Source organism: Gouania willdenowi, chromosome 10, assembly GCF_900634775.1.
Source record: "Gouania willdenowi chromosome 10, fGouWil2.1, whole genome shotgun sequence".
Classification (NCBI taxonomy): Eukaryota; Metazoa; Chordata; class Actinopteri; order Blenniiformes; family Gobiesocidae; genus Gouania; species Gouania willdenowi.
Window position 1 is genome coordinate 20,148,759 of NC_041053.1, and position 15,767 is coordinate 20,164,525.

General features: G+C 39.0%; 2 protein-coding genes across 3 annotated transcripts in view; both read left to right on the top strand.

Annotated features, from left to right (window-relative positions):
• Positions 1–15,767, top strand: part of abcb7 (ATP-binding cassette, sub-family B (MDR/TAP), member 7) — a 41,116-nt gene that overhangs the window by 2,282 nt on the left and 23,067 nt on the right. Inside the window, exons 2-5 of one of the 2 annotated variants that reach the window (XM_028458717.1) lie at positions 1,621–1,698; positions 1,773–1,850; positions 9,218–9,337; positions 15,588–15,720. In XM_028458717.1, coding sequence (XP_028314518.1) covers positions 1,621–1,698; positions 1,773–1,850; positions 9,218–9,337; positions 15,588–15,720 — 409 coding nt within the window. Of the gene's footprint in view, positions 1–1,620; positions 1,699–1,772; positions 1,851–5,881; positions 5,991–9,217; positions 9,338–15,587; positions 15,721–15,767 lie in introns of those variants that run through there. The other variant, XM_028458718.1, reaches the window with a different exon arrangement.
• Positions 3,101–5,971, top strand: LOC114470512 (uncharacterized). Its single transcript, XM_028458719.1, has 2 exons — positions 3,101–4,613; positions 5,854–5,971. The coding sequence occupies exons 1-2, from the start codon at positions 3,410–3,412 to the stop codon at positions 5,880–5,882; spliced, it is 1,233 nt and encodes a 410-aa protein (XP_028314520.1). The 5' UTR covers positions 3,101–3,409; the 3' UTR covers positions 5,883–5,971.

Below are 15,767 nucleotides of genomic sequence, written 5' to 3' on the forward strand. Positions count from 1 at the left end.
AGGAGGAAGTTGCGTGTGTGGGAACTAATGGGGGGAGAGACTTGGAGGATGGCCAAAATACACTAAGCAAACCATTCAACTCTGACATAGATAGAAAAATAATAATAATGTTGCCATCAAAAGCCTGGTCTCAGTGTTGTTTATGTAGTTTTATAGAAGGAAACTAATGTTGAGGTGTCCCGAAAGCAAAAAAAAAAAACAACATTGCTTCAAAGTCACTAATAGATTGTTTTCAGAAAAAAAACGTTTTTCTCAGCTTTTTGTCACAAACTTGTATGAAAACTTGCCTCTATTCAACTTCTGATTACAGAAGAATGAAACAAGCTTGAAACAAAAAAAAAATGTGAATGAAAGTAGAGAGTCTAATCTTTCAGAATCTGGTTTCAGATGTCAGATTGTCATAGTACAAAATATTCTGTGGGTCTTTAAAAATCTGTCAAAATGCTCTAAAATGGCTGGCACTGAGGGGGGTAAAAATTCTGAAAATGGTTGGCACTGAATGAGTTAAGTATTTACCAGTTGAGAATCGCTGCTCTATGGGTCGAAACCTGGCTATTACAATTGAATTTTGCTGTTGGTTGAGAATAAAGGTTTGTGTCAACTTGGCGACTTCTTACATCTCGGACCACTGTTGGTGCCGCACTTTTGGGCCATTTTCAAGTGAAAATACTTTTCTCAACGAAACAACCCAGCTGAAAAGGGATGTTGTGATGATGCGAGCAAGCACAGCAACCAGCGTGTTGTCTTCTTGATACAGGCCAACGTGTCCCGTATGTTTCCATGTCATGTCAACGCTGTAGCCCTCTGTGTGGACACGTACTCCTACACCACAGCCTGACCCGTGGCTCCAGAAAATCCAAACTATGTATCAGCAGCATGAATTTGGCTTCAGCGTCTATCAGTACACGTTTCACAGAGATCCTTTGCACCTTTCACCACTGTACTTGATTGTTCTTGGAGAAGGTTTTCCACCCTGAGTGCTCTTGTTATGATGTAATAATTTAGATTTATTTGAATTATTATAAACTTATAGGTAATATAATTAGCACACAAATAATAGTAGTAGTGCACATTTACACATTTCAAAAGGAAATGTAAACTTCAGAGCACAAATGTTTATATAACCCATCTTGGATCAAATTAAACAGGTGGATCCCTCACTTATTCTATCAGAATGATGTTGTATTCATATTTCTATTCTATTGGTAATTTATTATTTTTTTTAAGGTGCAACAGGGTGGGAGTGTTCTGTGGGAGGGGGAAGGTGGGTTATAAGCCAAAAAAAAAAAGAAGACATTGTTGTTTTTTCTTTTCTTCTGTTTTGTATCATGTCTACAATAAAAACACTTTGAACAAAAAAAATGTTTATATAATCAGGAAATTATGGAAACACTTTATTATTTTTTTTTTTGCATCAATACAAATAATTTATAATTGAATAAATAAAAGTTAAGTTGTTTTAAAAAAAAAAAAATTTAAATCTGGTGTTATATCTTTTTATGGTTTTAAATCCAGTGAAGGTAATTCTTCCAGCACAATGTATAAACCATGTATGTAACCTGTTTCCATTTTTATATTTTTCTCAACTAAAAATATCATCTCTATTATATTTTACCGTAGTTAAATCATTTGCCCCTCCTGCGAACAACAACATGGAACAGCAGCGAAAACAGTCGGCGGATTTTAGAAGCAGCAAGGGTAAGTGTGTTGGAGAGAGCGTTTTATTTTTCTACGAATAAACTGTGACATTTTATTTCATTACTTTTTTTCAGCATGTGCAGATTATAGACAAACGTACATGTTGGCATGGAAATGCAGGATCAGGATTGAGCAAAGATCCAAAAAATGTGGTGAGTACAGCACTTTGTCAGTTTGTCCATGATTGTTTTAAGAACTGTTGAACTGTTGCGGAGGTAGTGTGTTTCCTCGCCTTGGGACTGGAAGAGGAAATGTACACTGAAAAAAAAAACACTCATTCTCATGGAAACTCTTAATAGAACAATAAGAGTTCAAATATTAACACGTGAATCCAAACCTGCCTGGCAGTAAGGCAGCAAGGCTCACAAAGTGGCCTGTGTGTGTGTGTCCGTCAACTCCTCCTTCCATTCCCTCTATGCTTTATGTGAGTCTGTGGTCAGTAGTAATGCTTGTGTCAAAGTCTACTACAAAGCTGCAACTAACCTGTCTCACAATGGTCAAAACCCATCTTACATTATTATTAGTGGGTAAAGATTTTGATGTTTGGTATATACTTCCTTAAAATGATAGGAACAGACAATTTTCAAGGACTAGAAAGTGATGTTTCTATAAGCATTGCTCATGGTGCCTCGAAAAATAATCAGGAAAGTAGCACAGTTTAAAAAAATATGATCAAACAGTGGTATAAAGCTTTTGGTGGTGACTTGCAATAATTTGCATTGTTAAATCCAAGATGTCCAGATAATATTGCAAAAATGATGCTATAGAGTGGCTTTTGATGCATTATATTAGTGTAATTGTTGCTTTTCTCTTATTTTGTAGCACTTTTCTTTGCATGGTGTATTTTCTCACCTAGTTTTTGTTTGCATGATGCATTTCAGGGCTGCTCGATTATATATTAAAAAAAAAAAAAAAAAATCACAAATATTTTTTGTCACGATTATTCAAACGAAAATTTTTGTCAACCAAAAAGTTATTATTTTTGTACAAAACAATGTAAAATATATTACACATGAATAAAATCCTTTAAACACTAAAATCACTTATTTTCAGTTTTGCACAAAACAAAGCATTTTTTGCATGTTTTATCACAGCGAGGCCAAAATAATGTGTTTGTTTGATCAGAGGGCCACATGATCAACGTTCATGTCAGCATTTAGAATTAATGAGTGATCGGAGCATTAATACAGGAAAGAACAAAGAGCTTTTATAGTAATTTTGTGTGTTTTTCTGTCATTTTATTTATTTATATTTTTTTAATAATCTTTTTTATTGATTATGTTATTTTTGTAATCGTTGGGTGTAATAATCAAAATCGTAATCTAATTTTGATTAATTGCACAGCCCTAATGTATTTACAAGTTGAAATCTGGTATTCATGATAATGATGTCCAAGTATTGAACTAATAGAAAAACCTGACATTTACAGATATTCATGTAATATTACAGACATTCTTTTGGTGCTAAAGGGGTAAGGAATCATTTATGGACATGTGTTGAATGTTATTTTGTGTGCTCTTACACCTTACTATTGTTTGTGGCCGTGGTTGATGAGTATCAGCTGTTGTAATCAGTTGCTGGGTGTGGTAATCAATAAATGACTGCCTGCCACTTCTCTCTGTGTGTGTTGGTGCATGGCAGTCAAACCAAAGACTAGCTGTGTGATTCCTTTCCTCTGTCATGTTCCTCTGCCGGCGCTCCTATCTTTAAGATGGCAACTTCAACAGGTTATGGGCCCAGGAAAGATGTTGGAGGTCGATGGAGTCGTTTGTGTTTCGACGGAGATGAGAAAAATTATGAACTTTGGGAAACTAAGTTTCTGGCACACCTGCGTCTACTTAGTCTAAAGAGCACCATCATCAATGAAGCACCCAGTGATGATGAGGAAGGTGCAGAGGCCGACGCTGAGAAAAATGAAGACGCTTATGCAGAGCTGATTCAAGTATTGGATGATAAAAGCCTGTCACTTGTAATGAGGGACGCAACAGATGATGGCAGAAAGGCGCTAAAGATTCTAAGGGAACACTATGCTGGTAAGGGGAAACCCCGAGTGATCAGCTTATACACTGAGTTAACATCCCTTCAGAAAGCTGTTAATGAGAGCGTCACGGACTACGTCATCCGGGCAGAGAAAGCGATTACGTCACTGAGACATGCAGGAGAGACTTTTAGTGATGACTTGTTGATCGCTATGATTTTGAAAGGTCTGCCGGAACAATTTAAGCCCTTCTCTATCCACATAACCCAGAGTGATGAGAAGTTGACTTTCGTTGAGTTTAAGGCCAAACTCCGCAGCTATGAGAGCACTGAAAGGTTCAATGCTGTTGATTCAGACAGTGACAGCGTGATGAAAGCCAGAGGAAAAGAAAGCTGGAGCATGAAACTGACCTGTTATACCTGCGGCCAGAGGGGGCATAAAGCTGCAGAGTGTACTGCTACAACTGGAGAGCGCAGGGAACAGAGACAGTGGTGCCGTCTCTGCAAGAGCTCCACACACAAGGATGTCAACTGCAGGCGGAGAAAGCGCGACAAGGTGCAGCGGGCGGTGGATGAAGAGGACCACACGTTCGTCTTCAAAATCGGTCACGTAAATGAAGTCCAGGTTGGAAGAGTGAATGAGAAAGGCCTCATGGTGGACACCGGAGCAACCTCACACATCATCAGGAACATCACTCAATTCAAAGACTTTGATGAAAGTTTTGAACCACACAAGCATGTTCTGGAGCTGGCTGATGGAGAGAGGACCAGCGGCATCGCGCTGAAGAAAGGTACGGCCAGAGTTCGCCTGAGAGACAATAAAGGTCGTGTGATGGACGCTATGCTGAGTGGGGCGCTGTACGTCCCATCCTTTCCACAGGACATCTTCTCAGTGAAGGCGGCGACTTCCCATGGAGCAACTGTAGTCTTCAAAGAAGGTCAGAACAGACTGATTCATAAAGATGGTGTGACATTTGAAATTCAGGTGCTGGATAGACTGTTTTATTTATGTACAGTGACAGAGGATGCCGATGAATGTAATGGATGCTATGACGTTCAAACATGGCACGAAATCCTAGGACATTGTAACTATGAGGATGTCTTAAAGTTGGAAGCGGTCACAGTAGGGATGAAAATCAAAAGTAAGACTGTAACACCTAACCTATGTGAAGTGTGCACCCAGGGTAAATTTGTTCAAAGCAGGAATAGAGAGGCAGGAGAAAAATCTAAGTTTTCCCTTGATCTGGTACACACAGATTTATGTGGACCAATTGAGCCAATAGCAAAAGACGGTTTCAAGTATATATTGGCATTTACTGATGACTATTCAGGTGCAATATTTACATACTTCTTAAAAGCTAAGAGTGACACAGTCAGAGGTACAGAGAAGTTTATTGCTGATGTGGCACCGTATGGTAAAATAAAATGTATTCGTTCTGATAATGGGACAGAGTTTACATCCAGAGAATACCAATCACTGCTTAGTAAAAATACTATAAGACATGAAACTTCTTCTCCCTATTCACCACATCAGAATGGCACAGCAGAGAGAAGCTGGAGAACTTTGATTGAAATGGCAAGATGTATGATAATTGAGAGTTGCCTACCAAAAATGTTGTGGACCTATGCAGTTCAGGCAGCAGCTATAATTCGCAACAGGTGTTATAACAGACGCATAGGACAGACCCCATATTTCTTGCTAACGGGAAAAAAGCCTGATCTTTCAAAAATGCAAAAATTTGGCTCAGAATGCTATGCTTACAAACAAAAGAAAAAGAAGTTGGACTCTCGATGTGATAAGGGGATTTTTGTGGGTTATGATAAAAACAGCCCTGCGTATCTAGTTTTTTATCCAGATTCAGGGAGAGTTGTCAAAAACAGATTGGTGAAATTTATTAAAAAGAGTGTCACTGATTGCCAAACTCAGACTGATGAATTAATAAATGACTATGTTTTGCGTAAGGGTACTGAAACTCATCTATCACAAATGGAAAAGTTAATTCCCCGAGAAACAGGAGTAGGTGAGCGTGACCCAAGCACCGCTACAGGTGAAAAGGAAGATGAGAGCAGGCGTTATCCAAAGAGGGAGAGGAGACCCCCTCAGTATCTGAGAGATTATGAGTGTGAGATAAAATGCGATGATAACCTTATACTCACCAGTATTGATTACTGTTACAGAGTTGCTTGTGATACACCTCAAACGCTAAAGGAGGCTATGAGCTCACCAGAATCAGACCAGTGGTCCCAGGCTATGCAGGAGGAGATGAATTCTCTGAGGGAGAATGATACCTTTACCCTAACTACATTGCCAGAAGGTAAAAATGCAGTGGGGGGCAGATGGGTTTACACATTTAAAGAAAATCCAGTTAAAGTGCTATATAAAGCCAGATATGTGGCAAAAGGCTATAGTCAAGTAGCAGGGATTGATTATGATGAAACATTCTCTCCTACTGCTGATATGACATCAGTACGCAGTTTAATACAGATTGCAGCTCAATATGGTTTAGAACTGGATCAAATGGATGTAAAAACGGCATATCTGCATGCTCCCATTGACTGTGAGATATATATGGAACAACCAGAAGGTTTTGAAGTAGAGTCAAAAACGGGGGAGAAGCTTGTCTGTAAGCTTAACAAATCACTTTATGGTTTAAAACAGTCGGGACGAAATTGGAATAAAATGTTAAATGATTTTTTGATCCAAAACAATTTTATTCAAAATTCAGCTGACCATTGTGTTTACAGCAAACAAACTGAAAGTGAGAAAATAATACTGATAATATGGGTTGATGACCTTATTATTGCAGCAAGTGACAGCAAAGTACTTAAAAGTGTGAAAGAAACATTGGGAGAAAAATTCAAAATGAAAGATCTTGGTAAACTAAAACATTTTCTTGGAATGGATTTTGCACAGGGAGATGGTGAAATAAAAATCAAAAAAAAAAAAAAAGAGAAAAATTAAGAGCAAGTGGGGGTGTTGAATGTTATTTTGTGTGCTCTTACACCTTACTATTGTTTGTGGCCGTGGTTGATGAGTATCAGCTGTTGTAATCAGTTGCTGGGTGTGGTAATCAATAAATGACTGCCTGCCACTTCTCTCTGTGTGTGTTGGTGCATGGCAGTCAAACCAAAGACTAGCTGTGTGATTCCTTTCCTCTGTCATGTTCCTCTGCCGGCGCTCCTATCTTTAAGATGGCAACTTCAACAACATGTTTAAAGCTTTAAATCTTTGAGCATATTGTAATCAAAGTGTTCTGAGTGGACAGTGAAGCTATTCTCCTCCTGTCTCTGTGAAATGACATTTAAAATCGAGGGGTGTGATGCTGGACTTCAGCCAATCAGAGCTCTTTCTACAAACGTGTGCTCCATGAGCTGTTTTTGGCATTACTGTTGGCTGCTCGACTAAATTCGAGGGGCGTTCAGGTACCCTTGGTAGTAAAAGTGTAATGACGGACGTCCCAGCAAAAGTCTCCATATCAGCGTTAGACACAACAGTTACACAGCAAATCAAGAGGAAAACCGAGGTGGAATAGCAACAGTTTAAAGCCACAAACATACTGAAGATAAACAGATCGCTTTGTGTCCTCATGGATCCCCCTGACTGTGCAGGGTCCTCCCCACACACACACACACACACACACACACACACACACACACACACACACACACACACACACACACAGGTGTCACAGAGAGAGTGAGGACAGACACGTGTAAACCAAGATAAGCTTATTCAAGGTGAATTAATTTTATAGTCTGGAAGTGGAGTGATGGCTATCAGTCCGCTCAGAGCGGCAGTCAGCAGGGATCACAGCCACCTCTGTGTGATCTCTGGCAGGGACGAGCGGACGGCAGCAGCCGCGTTGCTCCGGACAGTAACTAGAGTGATACGTGCGTTCATGATGGATTCTCTAAATCACCAGAAAAATCTCCAACAACACAAGATAAAGTCCATACATTTGTCACTAGTCTATATTGAGAAAAAAGTAGCTAAGAGTGTTCAGAAAATATACCGGTAAGGGAGGTTGAGTTTCGGGTTTGGTTTCAAAACGGAGCAGAGAGAGGATTCTACGAACTGCAGCTTTAAGAGTAGAAGGCAGCCAGAAATAGAGTAGTAGGCGATTCTGACCGCCGCCTACGCTTCTGGACATCTCTGTTAAATAGTATAGAATAACTGAAAATTATTTATGCACTGAGTTGGGAAATGTACAATAGGCATTGTGGGGGTGACCATTGGCTTCTCCTTTCAATAATACACTACAAGTAAAATTTCTAATATCATGTGATGATGAAATAATTTAATTTGAACTAATTTCGTTCAAGATGGAGGGAAATAGTTCATGCAATTCTGTTCAATGTCCCTCAAAACATGATGTAGTTTGTTGACTGCATGGAAAACACTGTACATTAAAAATCCAACAGATGGCAGCTTTCTTTGTTCTCAGTGTGTAGGACTGAGGCTTTAATTGTGAAAGCTTGGATGCTCTTCCCTCTCCTCCACTAGTGCTTGGGCGTAGTGAGTAGTTAATACTAATCCCGTCTTTGCAGTGGCACACACCACTTTATTGTATTTGATTAAGAGCAGGTGTTGGGCACAGTTTCACAGTCATTTGTTTTGAGGAGCTGCCATACAACAGTCCAGTTACACATTGCCACCATATTGAGTTGATTAGAGAAATGATTGCATATACTTTGGCCTGCACACAGCCCCTGTGGCAGATGTGTGCTGGAGTTTGGGTAAACAGCCATTTTGGCACCAGTGGAATATCAGTCTCAGCTGCGATGACAGCCCAGGTGTCTCCTGGGATTTGTAGTGTCAGCCTGGATCCCCAAGTCCACCTGGAGACTGTCCTGTCCTGTCCCAGGGGACTCCTGCTGACATTTGAGTTTCTCTGTGTATGCCCAGAAAGCCATCTTTATGTTACTGTGACTGGCATAGGGAATGTAAAATGTTTGCTCTGCTCCATCTTGGGTAAACATACAGTTTACAATTTATTGCATATTTATCAATATTACTACATTAGTTTGCACAAGGAGCCGTCTGCACCAGGAGCAGGACACAGACCATGGGCACAAGGCGATGAGACAGAGCCCCAAGTCCAGCAAAATAGCAGAAGCTATTCACCATCACTGAGGACCACGAGACAGCACCACTGCAACCATGGCCCATCACAGCCCCTAGTGCAGAGGGCCCACTCTGAGGAAAGACTGGGATAGTAATCCTAAAAGATAAACTTAAAACTATAAAAAAAACATAAAAGAAGAATCCGAAAAACTATAAAAAACAACATAAAAGACAACATTCCTAAAACTATAAAAACAGGATAAAACATAATTCTAAAACTATAAAAACAGCACAATAGATCATTCTAAAACTATAAAAACATCATCAAAGAAAATGCTAAAGCTATTAAAACAACATAAGATTACTATTGGAACAACACATCATCAGTAGGGTAAAACTAACCTGTTTCACAATGGTACACATGTTTTTTAAGAGTTGACTGATTTATTCATGATTTGATATGTTTTTCTTTCAAAGCTGAAGGAGGTGAACACAACTCAGATTCTGTCTGCAATGCTTTCCTACGTTTGGCCAAAAGATCGGCCAGACCTTCGAGCCCGGGTTGCTTTCTCTCTGGTTTTGCTCGCAGGATCCAAGGTATGTAAAATGTTTTTAAAAGAACTGTTTTGGCAACTTTAGTTTAACTACTTCTGGGCCGTATGATCAAAGTTTTTTATCACAGTATCTTTTTTTTTTTCACACATTTTAACCAGCGTCCAATTATATTTTTTACTTTCATAATTGAGTAAGAATTTAGGTTAGCATCAGGTGTAACTAATTATATTGAACAGGTGCTGATAATCCTCATATTATGCCCTTGTAGGATGAGAGAGAAGCAGTGTTGAGCTGAAACAGAAACATCTGGCTAGGCGGCTTAAAACAGGGATAAATCAACTCACCTAACAACTCACCTGTTTCATATCATAAGTCACATGCATAATTTCAAGACTGAACTTAGCAACAAAACAAGTTTTTTCTCCAAGTGTGCTGTTGAAGATTAAAAAAGATAAAGAAACAATGCAGTCGCAGAAACTAGGAGTGGCAGCTTGTTGCAGCAGATGTAGCCAGAGACTTCAATAAAGTGTTTATTTCAGAACTGACTGAAAATGGTGGGAAGTTGCTACACCATCAGCTATCTGGACATTTCTTTTCAGATTTAGTCTAAATAGGGTGTGTGTGTGGGGGGGGGTTGCCACCAAAAACCTCAGACCTACAACATAAATAATGATTAGCTGAACACATAAACATTTTAGAAATGATTAAAACAGCTTTGGTGTTCTCCACAGATTCATCAAAATGTACTACAATTTGCAGTTTTTTTTCCCTTGTCAAAATGTTTATTAGGGTAGGAAACTATTTTTGCAGCATTGTGGTCTTGGCAACTCTAACAGTAGGTGGCGACAGTGTGGTTTCTTGTTTCTAACTTTTTATTCACCCTATGTTGCCTTTTAGTGATCAGAGAGTGGTAAGATATTCCGCACTGGCGTCGGCTCAAATGTTTTATATTGAATAAATCTGAGAAATAGAACATTTTCCTTGTTTTGCATCACATTGTCTTTCTCATTTCTTAGGCTATATATTGGAACATTTTCTGATTAGTTTTCTATATGGGTTATCAGTCACTGAAGCTCAAATTGAGCTGTAAAAAAAAAAACTTAACAATGACACAAAACCAAATGAAAGCATTCATTCATTCCTATCTTAAGTCCATATTGGGCATACAGTCGGTTTCCGGGCAACATATCGACAAGTAGCCATTCACAAATTTTGATAGTTTTAATCATTCTTTTGACAAAATGCATTTTCGTTTTAGTCATCAGGACTTTTGAAGTTATAGTCTAGTTTTAGTCAACTAAATGAAATTAAGATTTTAGTTGACTAAACCTGTTACAGATCTTGTCGACTAAAATATGCAGATTAAAAGTTTATCCAGTAAGAAGGTGATGTAAATTGGGATAGACAGATGCATAGAAGTGTTTTATTTACTTAATTCTTAGCTTGATTTCTTGCGTATGCCCCCAGAAACACTGCTAAAGTGACTTCTCAATACATTTTGGTGTTTTCACGGACTGAAAGTTGTTGCAAAACTATGGCAAATGTTTAATTTAGGGGTTTACACGGAAAGTTCCGAACGCGGCCAGCACTTAATGCTGTGCGGAGTGAGGTGATATCATGAGGGAAAACTGGGAGGAAACTAGAAAAAAAATTGCCCTAGACTACACTATATCTTTATCCGATTACAAAATGATTGTCTCCATCAGCTTTAACTTAAAACCTAATTGGCCTTAATTGACCTATCGTCGATGCTTTGTGTCCTTTTTTCTTTTTCTGTCATCGTTCGGATCTCTTGGCTGTGTGCCAGCTTGCTCAAACATGTAGGAAGCGGCCCCAGAATGGACAGAGCCTTCGTTTGATGATTGTAGATCATGGGTGCCGGACTCCAGTCCTCGAGGGCCAGATTCCTGAGACTTTTAGATGTCTCCCTGCTCCAACACACCTGAATCAGCTGAATGGCTCATTATCATGCTTTTGCAGAGCTTGATGACAACACATTGGTTTCGACAAGGCCTTTCAAGCTGCTTTTTACATTTGCATCCATGTCAAACCAAACAATAGATTCATTTTAAACTTCTTGTAATGTTGTTAATAATTAATAGCCTGCATCAATTAGTGTGTGGTGTATTTCCTCTACTTTTGTTGATGGTTTCTAATTCACACCGTGGAAAACAATCTCAAATTCACAGCTCCTAGATAAGCATGTCCTGCTGCCACTCAGCATGGCTCCCTCTAGTGTGTGCTAAGGAGCAGAGAACTTGTACATGTGATCCAATCTCTGCCTTCTATTTTCCTGCTTGGTTGGAGGTACCCTCGTTTCTGCAATTTGTCTCATGAAACCAAAGCCTCCAACAACATGGTGGCAATTTTTCAATCAAAGAATAATTAGGTGGTTGGTTTGAGTATAGCCCACCTCTGTAAGCCACATTATCAGTGACATTTTCATTTCCAGCTAATTGTTGTGGACCCACTCTTGTTTCTCTAGGCCTAAAGTGAAGCCCTTTTTCTCTGTGTGTCAGTCTGTATGTCACAGTATAAGCTTAAACTAATTCTGCGTAGCCCGGAGCATTTTCCCCTCCACTTGACACAGTGTCTCTATATAACGGGATGACATTGCCAGGTACAGATTGACACAGTGTTGATTTAATCTTCACTGCTGGCCTATAACGGATTAAAAGAGCGCATCCAACCTTATCATGTATTAGTGGTAATATTGCAAACATGTTTTGGGCCTGGGATAATAGGCTCAGGGTATTTTTATGTCATGTCCTGTTGTCTTGGTAGCAAAGTGGTAGATATTGTTTTTCCTTGAGGGCCTCTAAGGACTTCTATTGTCTGACTCTAATACCATGTGTATCAAGAAAAGAACCCTGGAGATGGAGCACTGGCTGTATAAATGGAGCATTATTTGGTGCACTTCTGTAGTCGGGTTGAAGAAAGGTTTGTGTTATTCTCTGCTTGTGTTTTCCACATATTTTTTTTTTGTTGATATTGTTAACAAAATAATATCACACAGTGTTTGACTGCACAAGGAAACAAAATGCAACCCTCCCCTGCACCAGGGGTTGAGAGGTTCAATTGAAATGAGTTTGAAATTAAAAAAAAAACTGCTTGTCTGTATGATGCTGTCCTAATGCGCAGCGTACCGCCCAGCCTGAGTCACACAGCTGTCCCTGTGCTTTTAATTAGCCTTAATAACCATTTCAATTCCATTAGCAGGAAGCAGCAGCCTCCTCAGCAGAGCAGCATCAGCACAGCCAGTCAAGAGGAATACATGCAGGTCTCCTTGTATGCATAGATTTGAATGCACCCAATGGGAAAATGTTGAGGTTGCAATACAGTATTGTGCCTCTGGGCATGTAGGGTTTCATATTGTACAGACAAGCTTTACAGAAGACTTGGAAAGGAGGACATAGCTCAGCTTTAACACTAAGACCACTTTTAGCAGGTGAACTTAAAAGGTCCAGTAACATGCTATTTTTCACCCATCTCCATTTGTTCTAACAACCCCCCAAAAATAGTATTTGAGGATTATTTTCTCAAACTCGCCTGTTTTCCAGAGTTTTAGCCCTTTTAAAAGTGACTTTCTGAGCAGTTCTAAAAATCGGGCTGTTTAGGGGCCTATGCATATTCATGAGTGGGCGTGTCTATAGACGTTGACTTTCATGTCTTGCTCTTTTATGAGGGAAATCTGTGATGACCAAAGCAATTTTATTGTGCTATTTACACTGTTGTTATTGTTTTCAGCCAAAAACACGTTACATTACAGTAAAACACATGGCTATTTAAGCGGTTATTGTGATTGTGACTCTGTCTCAGTGCTTCAGGGTCCGTATTTATCTAGCAACAGCAGCACTCATTCAAACTCTCAACGGAGTGTTAAGCTGCTAAGTCATTTTCTTCTCCAACTATGCTCTTCTAACTACATTTGATATTCATTTGTTTTGTCCAACCGCGTCAGATCAGCTATATGGGGTGATATAACGGGTACTAAAACTGTGGTGTTAAAATGCTCCCTGGTCTTACACCGAACCACAAGATGTGCTGGAAACCACAAGAGCAGAGTATATCTCAGCATGAACAAATAGTGCTTACACTACAGTGTATGTTCACTGTGGAGGAGCGACATCGGCAGCAGGCAAGTTCTATGTTTAGTTTTGCCGGTAGCCATCACTCCTTCGCTAGCAAGAAAAAAAAAATGGTGGACTTTGGCAAAAGTTTTCATCAGGGTGGGGGTGGAGTCTATGGGTAGATACAGGCGGAGGGAAGGGTATTTTTTCCCCAGATTTCACTTGTGATGTCACAAATGTAGAAAATTTGAAACTGATTGAAGAGCAATTTTCTCTGTGTTGTAAGACTTACACAGACCACAAACAAATGACTGGATGGATTTATTTCACATTTTGTGTGCTGTGTGGACACTCACTTACCTCATTTGTGTTAAAAAAGACTGCAAAAGTGGATTTTTCATAATTCTGTATGTCCCCTTTAATGACACTAATTATCCACCATGCATCTGTTACAGAGATTTTTTCCTCCAAACCAATTATTGAAGCTACAGATGTGCATCTTAACGTCTTAAGTATAATTCATCACCAAATCTGAGCTATGGCTCTGCTGCATCTGTTTTTGTTCACTGCTTTCTTCTCATGTGGACAATTGTGGTGTAAACATGTTTTTTGGACAGTGTTCAAACACCCCATTGATTAAAACATAGGCCCCTATTTTGTGTAATTATTCAAGGTGTGTTTTCAGAGCAGAGAGGTGGGGTATCTTTATCTTAGGATGCCCCACCTCTTTCAACTGGATCAAACTTTTTTATTATTCAGGTTTGTGGTTCAGTTAGATAAACGTGCCTGAGACAAGAATTGGAAATCGGTTTAAAAACCTGTTCATGTAGGTGAACACTAGCATTGTGTCTGCAGTCTGCACTGGACCCTGCCTGTGATATAGAACACCTTCTTCCATGGAGCAAAGTCTGTTTTCTAGTCTTTATTGTAGCGCATACATGATGCACCGCACTGTCCTCCAACTGGACTGCGCTGCAGAATCTCTGCACCACGCCTAATTTTTAGAGACACGCCTAACAGTGTGAGGATCAAAGCTCTAGTCTGGCGAAAGAGGGCTTTCATCAAAACGTAGTGCTTTAGGTCACCAGAATAGGTGCCCTAGTATATTCAATAATTAATGCACCCCTTTGATTTTACAAAAACATGACTAAACTATTTCCAACATTTTTAGTCTTTTACCTGTACCTCCCATCAATTCCACTGAAACTGGACTTTAAGATGGAAACACTTTGAATGTGTACTTAACTCATCCTACAGCATCCTAGGATTCAAACTTAGTTTATTTCTTTCAGACAGATTTATATGATGTTGCTTATGTGAAATCTACTGTCATTGGTTAAAATAGTAAACTTTTTGAAAAGACAGGAGGCAGTAATCAATTATGAGTTGTAAAGCAGGTGAAATAGAGCCTGACAAGGTCCCTTTCTTTTCATTTGGGTGAATAAATGATAAAATACAATATACATATACCAAATATTACCAAATATTCACAATGAAATTGGAAAAAATTCCACTCATAAAAAGGTAAATAATTTTGACTAAACCGAAAACATTATATAATTTCTTGTGTATACCGGAGCAGTGCTAAAGAAACAGTTGAGGCATAAAAAATAAACTATGTAAATGTAGTTCACCAAAATACATTTACATAGCCTATTTTATAACCTGCTTTGACAAACAAAAGACAAACTCGTAAGATATAAGGCTGGCCATTCACAGGTTGGACAAAGACACAATGCAGACATGATTGGGGGTTAGAATATTTGTAAAATTTGTGGAAAGGAGAAAAAAAAGGGGGAAGCAGAAAATAAAGTGTTCATATTGGCAAACATTTAATTAGATATTCTGATCTATGCAGATTTTTTTTGGTTTGCCAATCTGTGGATTTAAATATAGTTACAAATACCTAACATAAAACATACATTTGAACAAAAAAAGGAAGCAGTCACAGCAATACTCTGCCAAAATGTTTAGGCAAATATAGAATTGTAGAATAATCATAAGAATTAAGAAATAAGAGCTCTGTAGCCTTTTTAAAAAGTTTTTGCAGCTATATATTTTTAATTTTAATTACATTTTTTGTAGATATATTTTGAAGCCTGAAAAACTAATTGATCTTATTCCTAAAAAAAGAAACGATTGAATTCACCACAAGTGTTTTTGTAACATGCTGTTTGACAATGTTTCCTTTCTTCTTTTTTCTTTCCTCTATATCTCCAAAGCTCACCAATGTGACGGTGCCCTTCATGTTTAAGTATGCTGTGGACGAGCTTAACCAGATGTCGGGACACATGCTGAACCTGAATGACGCGCCAAGCACCGTGGCAACCATGGCAACAGCCATGCTGATTGGCTGTAAGTCCCAGACTTGTGTTTCACTAGCAGGTGCTGTGCTCATCAGA

Bases quoted from the DNA above. Each gene is read 5' to 3' on its own strand.
- LOC114470512 (XM_028458719.1), top strand. From the start codon at position 3,410: ATGGCAACTTCAACAGGTTATGGGCCCAGGAAAGATGTTGGAGGTCGA. The intron at 4,614-5,853 runs GTCAGAACAGAC...TTACTGTTACAG, and splicing joins AACTGTAGTCTTCAAAGAAG to AGTTGCTTGTGATACACCTC.